This window comes from Taudactylus pleione, unplaced genomic scaffold, assembly GCF_031769625.1.
Source record: "Taudactylus pleione unplaced genomic scaffold, aTauple2 ptg000174l, whole genome shotgun sequence".
In the NCBI taxonomy this organism is placed as follows: Eukaryota; Metazoa; Chordata; class Amphibia; order Anura; family Myobatrachidae; genus Taudactylus; species Taudactylus pleione.
Window position 1 is genome coordinate 6,823,261 of NW_028284576.1, and position 19,187 is coordinate 6,842,447.

Consider the following 19,187-nt stretch of genomic DNA (forward strand, 5'->3'; position numbering starts at 1 on the left):
GAGATCTGGAAAACATGCTTGGGGTCCTGAGGACCGAGTTTGAGAACCAGTGCTCTAGTATGTAGCAAGAGACTCGCATAATCCCGCTTCCCAGCACATTATACCTTGCGTACGGCCTTTCCACAGGATATGAACGAATGATATAGTCTTTATCGCTACAAACTCCTATAGTTACTTGCTAGTCAAAAGCTGTTACATCATCAACCTGATCACCCAACCACTAGACCTGAGGCCAATAAGGAACAAAGGCCCTCATTCAGAGCCACTCGCTAGCGGCAGTACGCTCGTTCCGAGCGATGTTCGCACATCTGCGCATGCGTACGGTTTTTAGTACGCATGCGCAAACCAGTCAGTGCGGCCGAAAATCGTTGGTACGCAATATAGCGAGGGCCTGCTATTTTGAGTGACAGAATGAGGCGTATGTGGGTGGTAACAGGGGAAGGTGCTTGAAAACGGGAGTGGAGATCCGAACGCAGGCGTGCTTAAAGGTCAAAACGGGCGTTTTAAGGGAGTGCATATTTAATCCAGCAGCGTCATTGACCACGTCACTTGGTTTTTTTTTAACTCAGAACTGCTCGCAAAATAGCGGTTGAAAACACCAACCACAAGAATAGCGAGCAGTTCATACGCTGTACGATGTACTCGATTAATCTAATAAATAGCGGACATGACGTATGGTGCGTGTGCGGCCAGGGGGCGTTTTTAACAAAAAAACGAGCGTATGTTTTGCTCGCTCGTTCAGACTTAGAGGTGGGAACAGACTGCAATTTGCGAACGGATCATTTGAATAGCCACCCCTTGTTTTTGAACGAACGACCACAAATAGCGAACGGCTCTGAATCAGGCCCAAAGAACGTGGACCAAATTGCTATGGTGTTGCCGATATGTGTAAACAAGAGGGTTTTGAGTTCAGAACTACTGTTTGGTAAGCTATACGTCATTATAGGGTCTACGCCATCACCAATATCAATCACAGTTATCGTAACCACCGAACATACATCCTAACGTACTGTGGAATTGGAGACAATGGCCCTCATTCAGAGCCGTTCGCTATTTGCGGTCGTTCGTTTAAAAACAAGGGGTGGCTATTCAAATGATCCGTACGCACATTGTAGTCTGTTCACACCTCTAAGTCTGAACGAGCGAGCAAAACATACGCTCGTTTATTTGTTAAAAACGCCCCCTGGCCGCTCGCATCCTACGTCATGTCCGCTATTTATTAGATTAATCGAGTACATCGACCAGCGTATGAACTGCTCGCTATTCTTGTGGTTGGTGTTTGCTACCACAAATTTGCGAGCAGTTCTGGCTATAAAATAACCCAGTGACGTGAACAATGACGCTGCTGTTTTAAATATACACACCCATAAAACGCCCGTTTTGACCTTTAAGCACGCCTGCGTTCGGATCTCCACTCCCCATTTTCAAGCACCTTCCCCTGTTACCACCCACATACGCCTCATTCTGTCATTCAAAATAGCAGGCACTCGCTATATTGCGTACCAACGATTTTTGGCCGCACTGACTGGTTCGCGCATACGTACTAAAAACCGTACGCATGCGCAGATGTGCAAACATCGCTCGGAACGAGCGTACTGCCGCTAACGAGCGGCTCTGAATGAGGGCCAATATTAGTGGCCTGCACAGAGGACATAGGAGTCAGGGAAGAGGATACGTCGTCCGTATACAAAGGATTTATGTACCTAGACTGGTTTGTACGTTATAATGTACATTGTTCTCCGTCCTGTATATATAATGACCCACCTGCTCTGGACCTTCTCCTCCGGTAGCACTGAGACACTTCCTCCTCCTCTTTCTCGGTCAGATATTCCCCGTTCTGGTATTTCCGGTTCTTCTGACGCCTCCTCTTTCTCCGCCGCAGAGGACCCTCCTCTTCCCCATCTTGCTCGGAGGGGACGGTGGACTTTCCGCAGTACAGACCTCTTGTGGAGAGCTCCCAGGGGTCCTGCAGCAACGGGCTGATTAGTTCTGGCTCTGGCTCCTCTTTAACAGCCGTGAACCTGCGCGGTCGCCGGGTCTTATAGGCCTTCCTGGACTTACGCCTTTTGCCAGGCAGACCCACCTCCTCCTCAGCCTCGCTCTCAGCGTCGGCGATCCCAAGCTCAGAGAATCCAGAGTTACCTGCAACCAGGATGAACATGAGAGTCAACACTTCATTCCTGGACTTTGTTTATCACTCAACCACACTCCACTCACTGAGTCTACACATTCTACTCACCCAGTCTACACACTCCAGTCACAGAGTCTACACACTCCAGTCACAGAGTCTACACACTCCAGTCACAGAGTCTACACACTCCAGTCACAGAGTCTACACACTCCAGTCACAGAGTCTACACACTCCAGTCACAGAGTCTACACACTCCAGTCACCGAGTCTACACACTCCAGTCACCGAGTCTACACACTCCAGTCACCGAGTCTACACACTCCAGTCACCGAGTCTACACACTCCAGTCACCGAGTCTACACACTCCAGTCACCGAGTCTACACACTCCAGTCACCGAGTCTACACACTCCAGTCACCGAGTCTACACACTCCAGTCACAGAGTCTACACACTCCAGTCACAGAGTCTACACACTCCAGTCACAGAGTCTACACACTCCAGTCACAGAGTCTACACACTCCAGTCACAGAGTCTACACACTCCAGTCACAGAGTCTACACACTCCAGTCACAGAGTCTATACACTCCAGTCACAGAGTCTACACACTCCAGTCACAGAGTCTACACACTCCAGTCACCGAGGGCCTGCTACAGATACGGACGCAATGCAAATGTTTTCGCAGATGAGCGATTATCGACCTACTACGCATGCGTCATGGTCGCTCTGCAAACGCGCCAAGGTACCTTAGTGATGCCACTCACAGTGACGATTTCTTTGCGAAGGAATTCCCATTCAGGGACCATTTGAAGGGGCGGTTACGGGAAGTGGAGGCAAAAACGCGGGCGTGTCGTGACCTGTTTCGGGGTGTGTCTCTGCCTACATCTGCAAGCCTGTATGCAGAAGATACGGTTCCAGCGTTTTAGTTTCTGCGGCCGTTCTGCATGACCACGGGGTGACGCAGATGGTCGACTATCGAAGGATCTGCAGCGGCGGCTGCGTGTTTGTACGCAGACGCTTGGATCAGCGAAGCCGCCGATGAGCGCCTCATTACATTTCCAGGCGACTGTAGAATTTGCTTATTTTCGCACCGCAGCTGCGTTACGGTATCACGGCAGCGACCGTATTGGCGTCCACATCTGAAACAAACCCCACACTGGAAATACAGGACCACGAAACCCCAAGACGTGCGTTTCTGCAAATGTTCTGTTCTAACCCCCCATTCTGCATCTTCACACAAAGCTACGAGCATTGGACTCCTACCAAAGGCAGCGTCCTAATGGCGGGGTTCTGATACGGGGCATACAGACGACTTATCTGAGCTTCTGCGGCATCACCAGCCCCTGACCAGTGTATGAATCAGCCAATCAACACAGAGTATGTAAGCAAAGCAAGTCTGCCTGGCTGTCAGTAAACTGTGTCTGCTCTGTTAGTGAAGCTCCTCCCTGCCAATATGGCAACCTACTGCAGGGGAGGGCAGCAGTACAGTGCACACATGTCATTCTGTATAATACGCAGCCTTTCAGATTATATATATATATATATATATATATATATCTATCAAACACTTGTTTTACTTTCTTTAAAAGACCCCATGCATATCACAATATACTTCTATTCATAACTTGAGTCCTACTGGAGAAAAGTGCTATATAAATAAAATGACCACTATTAATAGGCAGACAAAGCTTATTTACTAACAGTACTGGCTGAATAGGTCTGTGGGACTCCCCCTATACCTCATCTATTATAAATGTTATTAGCTTTTTAAATAATTATTTTTATATAAAAAAAAAAAAAATGTTTACACAAATCTGCTCATTTCAGTATAATCGAGCTGCAGGTGACAGTTATTGCGATTCCTCTGGGGCATCAATTTACAGAGAAGTAAAGACCTGGTGCCTCGTGCCTCAGTGATGCACCTAATTCCTATAGATTGGAGATTCTGCATTCTTGTGAATGCAGGTTCAGCCCATAAAATGTCTACACAGCGTGTAAGCGACATTCTAATAAACCTATCAAAATAAATCTAGGGAGAGGTATGAGCAAGAATTTTTGGTGCATTGGTGTCTTCTCCTTTAACTAGGGGGACACTAGAGAACCCAACGACGCAATAGGCTGCGTCTGACCCCGGTGATACTAAAGTGGGAGCCTCAATCTAGTTACCTGTCTGGCTGCGTGTTCTGCTCTTTAAGACAACGGGGATGAAGTCTCTGAAACTGTTCTTGGGTTTTCTCTCCGGCGTGGCTAGCAGAAAGAGAAAGCAGAGTGTTTCTGTGAGCATCATCTTATTGAATGCATGCAAAGAGAGAGACCCCATCCCCATGTCTGCTCATTAAGGCACCGACAAAATGGCTGCTCTGCCTTGTTGCTAATATTAGGTCAAAAGAAAAGAGTTTACAGTGTCGCAAAGCTCAATATTTCACATACTGAAATGCACAGTGATTTGTGTTTATGCAAAAATGGCTCATACAGATCCCAACTAAGGACCGTATTCAATTAGCGGAGAAAACGAAAGTTTTCTCCGCCATTGGTGAAAAACGGGCGGTTTTTGAAAAAAAAAAAAGATGACATTTTCGCCAAAAAACGGGAAAACGGCAACAGGTGGAAAATAAAAAGGAGTAAAGTTTTGTCCTTCCCGACCAGGATAAAAAAAAAAAAACTGCAATTTTGCCTAAAAATATGGGGATTTCTTTAAGAACCTCCCCCCCCCACTAATGATAAATTACCAGAAAAAAAAATCGTAAATTGTATACTTTGGCAAAAAAAACGGCCGCGCAAATTTTGGGCGAAAAAAAAAATAGTTGAAAATGGTTTTAACGTATTTGGTCTGTTTTTTCGGGGGGCGGTATGAATGCGTCAAGTGTTTTAAATATCGTACGCGGTCGCAACAGGCATTTTTTTTTTTAACAGTTTTAAAATAGCATTTTTACGACAAGAAAATATACTTGCACCCATTTTAACGTTCCCCCAATGTACGTGGAACAGTTATTTCCTGGAACAAAAATAGCTTTCTATCTTTTTTCAATCATTTTTTCTTTCACCTAAAATTTGCACGCTTGATTTTCGCCAAAGTACGCAAATTACAGAAACAAATTCCGGTAATTTATCATTAGGGGGGGGTCCAAAGGGTTCTAAAAGAAATCCCCACATTTTTAGCCAAAAATAGGTGTTTTGCATTTTTTTCCTCCTGGTCTGGGATGGAGAAAACTTTTCTCCGGTTATTTTTTCGCTTGTTGCGGTTTTCGCCAATGGCGAATAAAAGTCAGTTTTTATCGCTAATTTAATACGGCCCTAAGATGCATGTGCGCCTATCAGGAGGCGAATCAATTGCACATGCTCCCTCCCTGATGCAGAGAGAGCACTATCGGCAATGATCAGCGACTGCTTCTGGTTGGCTGGATGCATTTTGCCCCTCCCATTATTACTAGTACTGGTATTAGTGTGGCCCCTGCGCTATTACTTTATTACATATCTGCAATAGGGCTACAGCAGGAAGATGAGATTTCAAAAGAGGATGGTAATGGAAGTTTAAATTCAATTGAAATTAATTAGTATCTTAATGTCATACCTATGTCTGAAAACACTGAAAGGACACAGCCAGACGGTCTTATGTATGTGATATTTGTGTAATGTAACTTTATCATTTACTATTATCACTCTCAGCATCTGACATAAACCTATATTATTGCTCTCTCAATAAACTACTGCTCTCTCCTAGCATCACCCTGGTGCATATACTACTGCTCTCTCCTAGCATCACCCTGGTGCATATACTACTGCTCTCTCCTAGCATCACCCTGGTGCATATACTACTGCTCTCTCCTAGCATCACCCTGGTGCATATACTACTGCTCTCTCCTAGCATCACCCTGGTGCATATACTACTGCTCTCTCCTAGCATCACCCTGGTGCATATACTACTGCTCTCTCCTAGCATCACCCTGGTGCATATACTACTGCTCTCTCCTAGCATCACCCTGGTGCATATACTACTGCTCTCTCCTAGCATCACCCTGGTGCATATACTACTGCTCTCTCCTAGCATCACCCTGGTGCATATACTACTGCTCTCTCCTAGCATCACCCTGGTGCATATACTACTGCTCTCTCCTAGCATCACCCTGGTGCATATACTACTGCTCTCTCCTAGCATCACCCTGGTGCATATACTACTGCTCTCTCCTAGCATCACCCTGGTGCATATACTACTGCTCTCTCCTAGCATCACCCTGGTGCATATACTACTGCTCTCTCCTAGCATCACCCTGGTGCATATACTACTGCTCTCTCCTAGCATCACCCTGGTGCATATACTACTGCTCTCTCCTAGCATCACCCTGGTGCATATACTACTGCTCTCTCCTAGCATCACCCTGGTGCATATACTACTGCTCTCTCCTAGCATCACCCTGGTGCATATACTACTGCTCTCTCCTAGCATCACCCTGGTGCATATACTACTGCTCTCTCCTAGCATCACCCTGGTGCATATACTACTGCTCTCTCCTAGCATCACCCTGGTGCATATACTACTGCTCTCTCCTAGCATCACCCTGGTGCATATACTACTGCTCTCTCCTAGCATCACCCTGGTGCATATACTACTGCTCTCTCCTAGCATCACCCTGGTGCATATACTACTGCTCTCTCCTAGCATCACCCTGGTGCATATACTACTGCTCTCTCCTAGCATCACCCTGGTGCATATACCACTGCTCTCTCCTAGCATCACCCTGGTGCATATACCACTGCTCTCTCCTAGCATCACCCTGGTGCATATACCACTGCTCTCTCCTAGCATCACCCTGGTGCATATACCACTGCTCTCTCCTAGCATCACCCTGGTGCATATACCACTGCTCTCTCCTAGCATCACCCTGGTGCATATACCACTGCTCTCTCCTAGCATCACCCTGGTGCATATACCACTGCTCTCTCCTAGCATCACCCTGGTGCATATACCACTGCTCTCTCCTAGCATCACCCTGGTGCATATACCACTGCTCTCTCCTAGCATCACCCTGGTGCATATACCACTGCTCTCTCCTAGCATCACCCTGGTGCATATACCACTGCTCTCTCCTAGCATCACCCTGGTGCATATACCACTGCTCTCTCCTAGCATCACCCTGGTGCATATACCACTGCTCTCTCCTAGCATCACCCTGGTGCATATACCACTGCTCTCTCCTAGCATCACCCTGGTGCATATACCACTGCTCTCTCCTAGCATCACCCTGGTGCATATACCACTGCTCTCTCCTAGCATCACCCTGGTGCATATACCACTGCTCTCTCCTAGCATCACCCTGGTGCATATACCACTGCTCTCTCCTAGCATCACCCTGGTGCATATACCACTGCTCTCTCCTAGCATCACCCTGGTGCATATACCACTGCTCTCTCCTAGCATCACCCTGGTGCATATACCACTGCTCTCTCCTAGCATCACCCTGGTGCATATACCACTGCTCTCTCCTAGCATCACCCTGGTGCATATACCACTGCTCTCTCCTAGCATCACCCTGGTGCATATACCACTGCTCTCTCCTAGCATCACCCTGGTGCATATACCACTGCTCTCTCCTAGCATCACCCTGGTGCATATACCACTGCTCTCTCCTAGCATCACCCTGGTGCATATACCACTGCTCTCTCCTAGCATCACCCTGGTGCATATACCACTGCTCTCTCCTAGCATCACCCTGGTGCATATACCACTGCTCTCTCCTAGCATCACCCTGGTGCATATACTACTGCTCTCTCCTAGCATCACCCTGGTGCATATACTACTGCTCTCTCCTAGCATCACCCTGGTGCATATACTACTGCTCTCTCCTAGCATCACCCTGGTGCATATACTACTGCTCTCTCCTAGCATCACCCTGGTGCATATACTACTGCTCTCTCCTAGCATCACCCTGGTGCATATACTACTGCTCTCTCCTAGCATCACCCTGGTGCATATACTACTGCTCTCTCCTAGCATCACCCTGGTGCATATACTACTGCTCTCTCCTAGCATCACCCTGGTGCATATACTACTGCTCTCTCCTAGCATCACCCTGGTGCATATACTACTGCTCTCTCCTAGCATCACCCTGGTGCATATACTACTGCTCTCTCCTAGCATCACCCTGGTGCATATACTACTGCTCTCTCCTAGCATCACCCTGGTGCATATACTACTGCTCTCTCCTAGCATCACCCTGGTGCATATACTACTGCTCTCTCCTAGCATCACCCTGGTGCATATACTACTGCTCTCTCCTAGCATCACCCTGGTGCATATACTACTGCTCTCTCCTAGCATCACCCTGGTGCATATACTACTGCTCTCTCCTAGCATCACCCTGGTGCATATACTACTGCTCTCTCCTAGCATCACCCTGGTGCATATACTACTGCTCTCTCCTAGCATCACCCTGGTGCATATACTACTGCTCTCTCCTAGCATCACCCTGGTGCATATACTACTGCTCTCTCCTAGCATCACCCTGGTGCATATACTACTGCTCTCTCCTAGCATCACCCTGGTGCATATACTACTGCTCTCTCCTAGCATCACCCTGGTGCATATACTACTGCTCTCTCCTAGCATCACCCTGGTGCATATACTACTGCTCTCTCCTAGCATCACCCTGGTGCATATACTACTGCTCTCTCCTAGCATCACCCTGGTGCATATACTACTGCTCTCTCCTAGCATCACCCTGGTGCATATACTACTGCTCTCTCCTAGCATCACCCTGGTGCATATACTACTGCTCTCTCCTAGCATCACCCTGGTGCATATACTACTGCTCTCTCCTAGCATCACCCTGGTGCATATACTACTGCTCTCTCCTAGCATCACCCTGGTGCATATACTACTGCTCTCTCCTAGCATCACCCTGGTGCATATACTACTGCTCTCTCCTAGCATCACCCTGGTGCATATACTACTGCTCTCTCCTAGCATCACCCTGGTGCATATACTACTGCTCTCTCCTAGCATCACCCTGGTGCATATACTACTGCTCTCTCCTAGCATCACCCTGGTGCATATACTACTGCTCTCTCCTAGCATCACCCTGGTGCATATACTACTGCTCTCTCCTAGCATCACCCTGGTGCATATACTACTGCTCTCTCCTAGCATCACCCTGGTGCATATACTACTGCTCTCTCCTAGCATCACCCTGGTGCATATACTACTGCTCTCTCCTAGCATCACCCTGGTGCATATACTACTGCTCTCTCCTAGCATCACCCTGGTGCATATACTACTGCTCTCTCCTAGCATCACCCTGGTGCATATACTACTGCTCTCTCCTAGCATCACCCTGGTGCATATACTACTGCTCTCTCCTAGCATCACCCTGGTGCATATACTACTGCTCTCTCCTAGCATCACCCTGGTGCATATACTACTGCTCTCTCCTAGCATCACCCTGGTGCATATACTACTGCTCTCTCCTAGCATCACCCTGGTGCATATACTACTGCTCTCTCCTAGCATCACCCTGGTGCATATACTACTGCTCTCTCCTAGCATCACCCTGGTGCATATACTACTGCTCTCTCCTAGCATCACCCTGGTGCATATACTACTGCTCTCTCCTAGCATCACCCTGGTGCATATACTACTGCTCTCTCCTAGCATCACCCTGGTGCATATACTACTGCTCTCTCCTAGCATCACCCTGGTGCATATACTACTGCTCTCTCCTAGCATCACCCTGGTGCATATACTACTGCTCTCTCCTAGCATCACCCTGGTGCATATACTACTGCTCTCTCCTAGCATCACCCTGGTGCATATACTACTGCTCTCTCCTAGCATCACCCTGGTGCATATACTACTGCTCTCTCCTAGCATCACCCTGGTGCATATACTACTGCTCTCTCCTAGCATCACCCTGGTGCATATACTACTGCTCTCTCCTAGCATCACCCTGGTGCATATACTACTGCTCTCTCCTAGCATCACCCTGGTGCATATACTACTGCTCTCTCCTAGCATCACCCTGGTGCATATACTACTGCTCTCTCCTAGCATCACCCTGGTGCATATACTACTGCTCTCTCCTAGCATCACCCTGGTGCATATACTACTGCTCTCTCCTAGCATCACCCTGGTGCATATACTACTGCTCTCTCCTAGCATCACCCTGGTGCATATACTACTGCTCTCTCCTAGCATCACCCTGGTGCATATACTACTGCTCTCTCCTAGCATCACCCTGGTGCATATACTACTGCTCTCTCCTAGCATCACCCTGGTGCATATACTACTGCTCTCTCCTAGCATCACCCTGGTGCATATACTACTGCTCTCTCCTAGCATCACCCTGGTGCATATACTACTGCTCTCTCCTAGCATCACCCTGGTGCATATACTACTGCTCTCTCCTAGCATCACCCTGGTGCATATACTACTGCTCTCTCCTAGCATCACCCTGGTGCATATACTACTGCTCTCTCCTAGCATCACCCTGGTGCATATACTACTGCTCTCTCCTAGCATCACCCTGGTGCATATACTACTGCTCTCTCCTAGCATCACCCTGGTGCATATACTACTGCTCTCTCCTAGCATCACCCTGGTGCATATACTACTGCTCTCTCCTAGCATCACCCTGGTGCATATACTACTGCTCTCTCCTAGCATCACCCTGGTGCATATACTACTGCTCTCTCCTAGCATCACCCTGGTGCATATACTACTGCTCTCTCCTAGCATCACCCTGGTGCATATACTACTGCTCTCTCCTAGCATCACCCTGGTGCATATACTACTGCTCTCTCCTAGCATCACCCTGGTGCATATACTACTGCTCTCTCCTAGCATCACCCTGGTGCATATACTACTGCTCTCTCCTAGCATCACCCTGGTGCATATACTACTGCTCTCTCCTAGCATCACCCTGGTGCATATACTACTGCTCTCTCCTAGCATCACCCTGGTGCATATACTACTGCTCTCTCCTAGCATCACCCTGGTGCATATACTACTGCTCTCTCCTAGCATCACCCTGGTGCATATACTACTGCTCTCTCCTAGCATCACCCTGGTGCATATACTACTGCTCTCTCCTAGCATCACCCTGGTGCATATACTACTGCTCTCTCCTAGCATCACCCTGGTGCATATACTACTGCTCTCTCCTAGCATCACCCTGGTGCATATACTACTGCTCTCTCCTAGCATCACCCTGGTGCATATACTACTGCTCTCTCCTAGCATCACCCTGGTGCATATACTACTGCTCTCTCCTAGCATCACCCTGGTGCATATACTACTGCTCTCTCCTAGCATCACCCTGGTGCATATACTACTGCTCTCTCCTAGCATCACCCTGGTGCATATACTACTGCTCTCTCCTAGCATCACCCTGGTGCATATACTACTGCTCTCTCCTAGCATCACCCTGGTGCATATACTACTGCTCTCTCCTAGCATCACCCTGGTGCATATACTACTGCTCTCTCCTAGCATCACCCTGGTGCATATACTACTGCTCTCTCCTAGCATCACCCTGGTGCATATACTACTGCTCTCTCCTAGCATCACCCTGGTGCATATACTACTGCTCTCTCCTAGCATCACCTGGTGCATATACTACTGCTCTCTCCTAGCATCACCCTGGTGCATATACTACTGCTCTCTCCTAGCATCACCCTGGTGCATATACTACTGCTCTCTCCTAGCATCACCCTGGTGCATATACTACTGCTCTCTCCTAGCATCACCCTGGTTGCATATACTACTGCTCTCTCCTAGCATCACCCTGGTGCATATACTACTGCTCTCTCCTAGCAATCACCCTGGTGCATATACTACTGCTCTCTCCTAGCATCACCCTGGTGCATATACTACTGCTCTCTCCTAGCATCACCCTGGTGCATATACTACTGCTCTCTCCTAGCATCACCCTGGTGCATATACTACTGCTCTCTCCTAGCATCACCCTGGTGCATATACTACTGCTCTCTCCTAGCATCACCCTGGTGCATATACTACTGCTCTCTCCTAGCATCACCCTGGTGCATATACTACTGCTCTCTCCTAGCATCACCCTGGTGCATATACTACTGCTCTCTCCTAGCATCACCCTGGTGCATATACTACTGCTCTCTCCTAGCATCACCCTGGTGCATATACTACTGCTCTCTCCCTAGCATCACCCTGGTGCATATACCACTGCTCTCTCCTAGCATCACCCTGGTGCATATACCACTGCTCTCTCCTAGCATCACCCTGGTGCATATACTACTGCTCTCTCCTAGCATCACCCTGGTGCATATACTACTGTTCTAGTCTAGCAACTGGAGGTCTGCAGGATGTGTACGGGTGGTCGGAGGGTCTCCGGTACACACAGCCAGACGTGCCAATATAAAGTACCTGTAAGATATATCGGCTGTGCTGCATGACAGATGAGATATGTAAGTGAACAACGTCGCTCACAGACATATTGTTTGTATATATCGTCCGACGCACTATGCGGTATGTCGCCCACAGGCTGTTTGAACGACATATCGCATAGTGGGTACAGAATATGACTAATCGTGGGGAAACAGTGCTGCAGGCTCCGCTGGTAATTTACTAGGGGGGTGCACACCTGCCTAATAAATAGGGCAAAATAATAGAACAATAAATGACTAACATAAATAGATGCCTTTATCTATAGTGTCGCACACAACACTGTACAGGAGATAGTAAGAGTGGATGACACAGCACAGAGACCCTAATAATTGGTAAGATCACCCCCTCCTCTGCCTCTAAACCAGAAGCCTGCACTTGCCCAGTGTCAGATACCTAATGTTCTACCATAGATAGATCTGTGAAAACCATTCGCATCTCCTCTATATAAGGCTGTTTCTATTATAGGTTTAGTGGTCCTATAGACCAGTGTACATTTGCTGTTACCACAAACCAACAAACTAACACCACAGGTAGACACAATGTTTATTTGTATTAACAATAAACACCTAAAAAGTACATTGCTCTCACAAATCTATTGGACTGAACTACAATCCCCAGAATGCATCGCTGGCAACTGAACCCCTAACCCAAGGGTTCTTCAACCTTTGGGCCCTCCAGCTGCTGTGGAACTACACATCCCAGCATGCCCTGCCACTGTTTTACTATAACAGCATGCTAAAACTGTGGCAGGGCATCCTGGGATCTGTAGTTCCACAGCAGCTGGAGGGCCAAAAGGTTGGAGACCCATGCCCTAATCCGTAGTATAAAGTTAATGGGAGGGGGGGGGGGGGGGGGGATAACGAGTTCCAGGTCGTGCAGAGAAAGCATCACAAGAAGCCAGCCAGGAAAGTTCTGCACGGTGCAGGTTAGTAATAACAATTTGCTAGATGGGAGGACAAGGACCAGACCTGAGTCTGCAATAGGAAGTGTGACTGGGGCACAGGAAGTGCAGCTAACGGCCGGCCACTGACTCGTTGTGTAACATCCCCCTGTGCAGAGCTGCCCTGAGACACACATCCCTTCTAGCCAGGCTCGTTAGCACGTTGGTAAACAGGCCGGAAAGTCTACTCCTACCTATCAGGAAGGCATTGGGCTGGTTAAGTGTCTTGAGACACTAAACTCTGCCTCTCTGCACACTGTAAGGGGCCCAGGAGGCTGCAACTCCCGGAATTACAGCAAACAATGACTGACTTATCTGTGACCACACAAGGGAGCTAAGCACGTTGCAGACACAACAGAGCAAGCCACCGGCCCGAACTGTAGCCAGCACGGATGGTGTGATGGTTAGCGTTACTGCCTCACAGTACTGAGGTCATAAGTGTGATTCCTGCCAAGGTCCTAACTGTGTGGAGTTTGTATATTCTCCCCATGCTTGTGTGGGGTTTCCTCCCATAATCCAAAAATAGCTTTGCAATTACATCCTATTATGCAGATGCAGCAGGAGGTGCATTTGCGATCCCAGCACTGCGACGGAGGCTGGCCGGTTAGCGAGCCCAGGACACTGCGTCCCTGGGCTTGCCACTCCCGTAAAACGGGGCGGACACACCCCCGTTTGCGGGAACGCCGACCGACCCCGTCCCCGCAGCGTCCTTTAAATGCCTCTGCCTGTCAATCAGGAAAAGGGCATAGAGGGGTCTGCGTGCGACTACGCAGGACCCATTCTGCACACACGCAGAATGGGTACTGCGCACGTGCAGATTCCCGATAATTGGGAATCTGCGATCAGCAGGAATCGGGCCCATCGATTGTAAGCTCCACTGGGGCAGGGACGGATGTGAATGGCCTAATACTCTCTGTAACGCGCTGCGGAATACGTGTGCGCTATATAAATAACTTAATAAATTATATATATATATATATATATATATATATATATATATATTTATTATGACTAATGCGGAGAGAATCCCACCACCTGGTCTTTAATCGTACTTATAAACTAACATCAGAATCACCCGGAGGGGAGAGGTTATCAGTTATCAGTGCGGGAGGACAGGACGCCCTTAGAGGCTGCTGACTGCCCTCTTCTATCTCATGCATTGCTCATCAGTCCAAACAGGACAAGTACGGGCCACACGGGAGGTCAGAGAGTGACATGATCTGACAGGCTGCTCTATCTGTACATCACTTGTGGTCACATCATTACATAAATAATCAGGGGGAAAAAAAAAATCTTTCAAAAAATATTTCAAGAGGACCCGTCCGCCCTGTGAGGTTCCTCCTCTGTGACTCACAGCGCCCATCTGCGCTGCAGGGGCTCCGATGGGTCAGGCGATTGGCATGCCAATCAGACCTTCTATCATACTAAGTAGCCGGCATCACGGGTCTAGCTGCTCGGTCTGTAACTAACAAACTCGCGCATCCATCTTTACCAGACTCTATTCCTGACAGGAGCGGAAACCAGCTCTAACGCAAGGTGATGCCTCAGGACTCGCTGGTACTGGAGCGATTTACATGGCGTTAGTAGCTCAGATTCGGTCCTTACCTAGGTCAAACTCCGGGTCATAGGGCTCGGCCTTTATGGTCATTCTCTTCCGCCTCTTGGTCCGGACGGCGACCGGCTCCTTCTTGGACTTGGCGGTCTTGTGTTCTTTCTTCTCAGGGCTGGTGGCCGACCGCCTTTTCCACTGAAATAAAACAGGATGCGGAGTGAACACGCAGTGTGAGCTGAGCGACGTAACGTCCCCATTATACAAAATACTGGCATTCACCTGTTACATGTGAATCGGGTGTTTTACTAACCTGTGATGTGCTGTGTGCCCGAATGGCCGATGAATAAGAGGTCCCTAAGCTGCTCTAATGTCATCTGCTCCCACCCACCTGAATCATAGTCAGTGCCCCTCCCCAGAGTATCACCCTGTACAAGACAATGACACCTGCACCGAGGGAGGAGTAAGGACAGCGGCCGTGTAAGTAGTGAGAGGACTCGGGGACCCAGCAGATAAGGGGGACGGGTGCATTATAGTCATCAAACATCACATTTATCCCCCAGCTAACGTCAGATTTTACATTACAGGTAGAAGTCTTGTTTATGGATGATGGGAAATGCAGGCTAGGAGCTATAGCTCAATAATACCGGCAATATTAGAGTTTTCAGTAATTAGGCTGCTTTTTAAAATGTAGCTGCACTGTGTGTCTGTTGTACTTCAGCAGAGACCCCCTCCCCTCAGTGACCGAACACATTCGCATAACAATACAGAATGGTTGTATCAACAAAATACAGATGTTGGAGGGTGCGACTGTTACAGGACCTGTTGTACAAAGAACAGCAGGACAACGATTGCTACATTCACCACCTAAGAATAAGAACGATTGTGTACAAATGTTGAAATGGCTGCAGGGTGGGGAGGCTATAGAGAAGTCACTGCGGCTTCTGATTGGTTCTCCCACAGCCCCCCACCCAACATCTCCTACCCAGCAGCTTCACATGGTCCTAGTTCTTGGAGCCTCCCAAATCAACTGCACAGAGCAGCCGCTGTGAATGGTACCCTGGGTATAGCGATTTATTACCCTGCCGTATTGTGCGGCATTAAGCATCGTTATCTACCCTCCCCCTCATTGATGAAGCGTTATCCATTACATTTTAACAGAGTGCTAGGATTCATTTAGCCTCTGCCAGTGGTTAGTCTATTGCTGGGTACACACCAGGACTATATGGCGGCCGCGTGACCCACATATCATGTCCGCGGCACACATATGAACGAGCTTCGTTCCGACATTCATTAATATGCGTGGCGCCGCATACGATATCGGCAGGTTTGATGTGCAGCATGCGAGCGCGGGAGCACGCATATGGCGCAGACACACTACACGATATGCACGATTTGGCCAAATCGGAACGACATTGCTCTAGTGTGCACCCGGCTTATGACTAAAAGCAAATGATAGCATGTTTGTATAGTCAGCAGATGGAATGGGCAATTTATACATAACAATTCAGTATGGCAGCTACCTGCTGTAGCGTGAGGCCCCTTACCAAAAGCCTGACTGGCAATGACGGTCAAGAACGGTGTATTTTAGGCATAACCAACCCACATGCCTACGGGCAGGAAGGGGTTTCTCTATAAGAACATTGTGATGTTAGCTAGGCTTTCCCTATCATGTCTGTACCAGTCACCAATGTCAACATTTGATGCCCTTCAATACTATAGCAGGGCAGCCATAACAGGGCAACTATAACAGTGCAGCTACACCAGGGCGGCCATAGCATGGCAACTATAACCAGGGCCGGTTCTAGACATTGCGGAGCTCAGGGCGAAAGTTCCCAGTGGCGCCTCCCACCCCCCCCAACAAAAAAAAAATTAGATGGCATTCCACATTATGCCACATGCAGGAATGCCCTGTATAACACATTATGCCACATGCAGTAATGCCCTGTATAACAATTATGCCACACGCAGTAATGCCCTTTATAACACATTATGCCACACGCAGTAATGCCCTGTATAACACATTATGCCACACGCAGTAATGCCCTTTATAACACATTATGCCACACGCAGTAATGCCCTGTATAACACATTATGCCACCCGCAGTAATGCCCTGTATAACACCTTATGCCACCCGCAGTAATGCCCTGTATAACACATTATGCCACCCGCAGTAATGCTCTTTATAACACATTATGCCACACACAGTAATGCCCTGTATAACACATTATGCCACACGCAGTAATGTCCTGTATAACACATTATGCCATACGCAGTAATGCCCTGTATAACACATTATGCCACACACAGTAATGCCCTGTATAATACATTATGCCACACACAGTAATGCCCTGTATAACACATTATGCCACACACAGTAATGCCCTGTATAACACATTATGCCACACACAGTAATGCCCTGTATAATACATTATGCCACACACAGTAATGCCCTGTATAATACATTATGTCACATGCAGTAATTCCCTTTATAATACATTATCCTCAATTCAAGTTACGCCACACAGTAGTCCCTTATTCATGTTATGACACACAGTGGTGCACCTATTACACAATACCCAAATTAGTGCCCCTTATACACAAGGCCCACAATAGTAGTGCCCCTAATGCAATGCCCACGGTAGTAGTGCCCCTTACACAATGGCCCAACAAGTGGTGCCCCCCATACAGTGCCCTCATTAGTAGTGCCCCCATTGGTAATGCCCACAGTGTTAAGGCCCCCAGTAGTAGTGCCCCCATTGGTAATGTCCCCTATAGTACTGCCCCCATTGGTAATGCCCCCAATAGTAGTGCCCACAGTAGTAATGTCTCTATAATAGTGCCCACAGTTGTAATGCCCACATTAGTAGTGCCCCTAGTAGCAATGCCCACAGTAAGAATGCCCCCTATAGTAGTGCCCAAAGTAGTAATGCCCACAGTTGTAATGCCCCCATTAGTAGTGTCCACTGTAGTAATGACCCCTACAGTAGTGCCTCCAGTAGTAATGCCCCCTATATTAATGCCCCCATTAGTAGTGTCCACTGTAGTAATGCCCCCTATTGTAGAGCCTCCAGTAGTAATGCCCCTGTTGTAATGTAGTGGCCACTGTTGTAATGCCCCCATTAGTAATGCCCCCCTATAGTCGTGCCCCTAGTAGTAATGCCCCCCCGTAGTAATGCCCCTTATAGAAATCCCCCCAGTGCTGGTGCTTCTGAAAAACAAAAAAAACAATGAAAAAACAAAACACAATACTTACCTTAAGCCCCGCTCCTCCGTCCCCTGCCGTCCGGTCTAACAGCGACTCCACCACGGATCTATGGGAGGGACGTCATGACGTCACGACGTCCCTCCCATAGTGCTCTCTGCCGGTAGCTGGAGCTCAGGAGTGAGCTCCGTCTTTCGGCTGCCGCTGCAGGGAGCCGGGTGCCTGCTGATAACAAATATTTTTTCCTGGGATTTTTTTTTCTCTGCCTCCTGGGGACTCAGTGACGCCCTCTAGGGGCTGGCACTCCGGGCGACGGCCCTGTTAGCCCGCCCCTAGAACCGCCACTGCCTATAACAGTGCAGCTACACCATGGCAGCCATAGCAGGGCAGCTATAACAGTGCAGCTACACCAGGGCAACTATAACAGTGCAGCTACACCAGGGCAGCCATAACAGGGCAACTATAACAGTGCAGCTACACCAGGGCGGCCATAACAGGGCAACTATAACAGTGCAGCTACACCAGGGCAGCCATAACAGGGCAACTATAACAGTGCAGCTACACCAGGGCAGCCATAACAGTGCAGCTACACCAGGGCGGCTATAACAGTGCAGCTACACCAGGGCAGCTATAACAGTGCAGCTATGACAGTGCAGCTATAACAGTGCAGCTACACCAGGGCGGCTATAACAGTGCAAGCACACCAGGGCAACTATAACAGTGCAGCTACACCAGGGCAGCTATAACAGGGCAACTATAACAGGGCGGCTATAACAGTGCAAGCACACCAGGGCAACTATAACAGTGCAGCTACACCAGGGCAGCCATAACAGGGCAACTATAACAGGGCGGCTATAACAGTGCAGCTACACCAGGGCAGCTATAACAGTGCAGCTACACCAGGGCGGCTATAACAGTGCAGCTACACCAGGGCAACTATAACAGTGCAGCTAC

At 48.5% G+C, this 19,187-nt stretch overlaps 1 protein-coding gene across 4 annotated transcripts in view; it reads right to left on the reverse strand.

The window, feature by feature from the left end:
* BCORL1 (BCL6 corepressor like 1) overlaps positions 1-19,187 on the reverse strand; it is a 102,146-nt gene that overhangs the window by 13,842 nt on the left and 69,117 nt on the right. For 3 of the 4 annotated variants that reach the window (XM_088475581.1, XM_088475579.1, XM_088475577.1), the window contains exons 5-7: positions 15,084-15,225; positions 4,294-4,374; positions 1,765-2,142 (exon numbers count right to left, since the gene is read on the reverse strand). In XM_088475581.1, coding sequence (XP_088331707.1) covers positions 1,765-2,142; positions 4,294-4,374; positions 15,084-15,225 — 601 coding nt within the window. The remainder of the gene's footprint in view (positions 1-1,764; positions 2,143-4,293; positions 4,375-15,083; positions 15,226-19,187) is intronic. The other variant, XM_088475578.1, reaches the window with a different exon arrangement.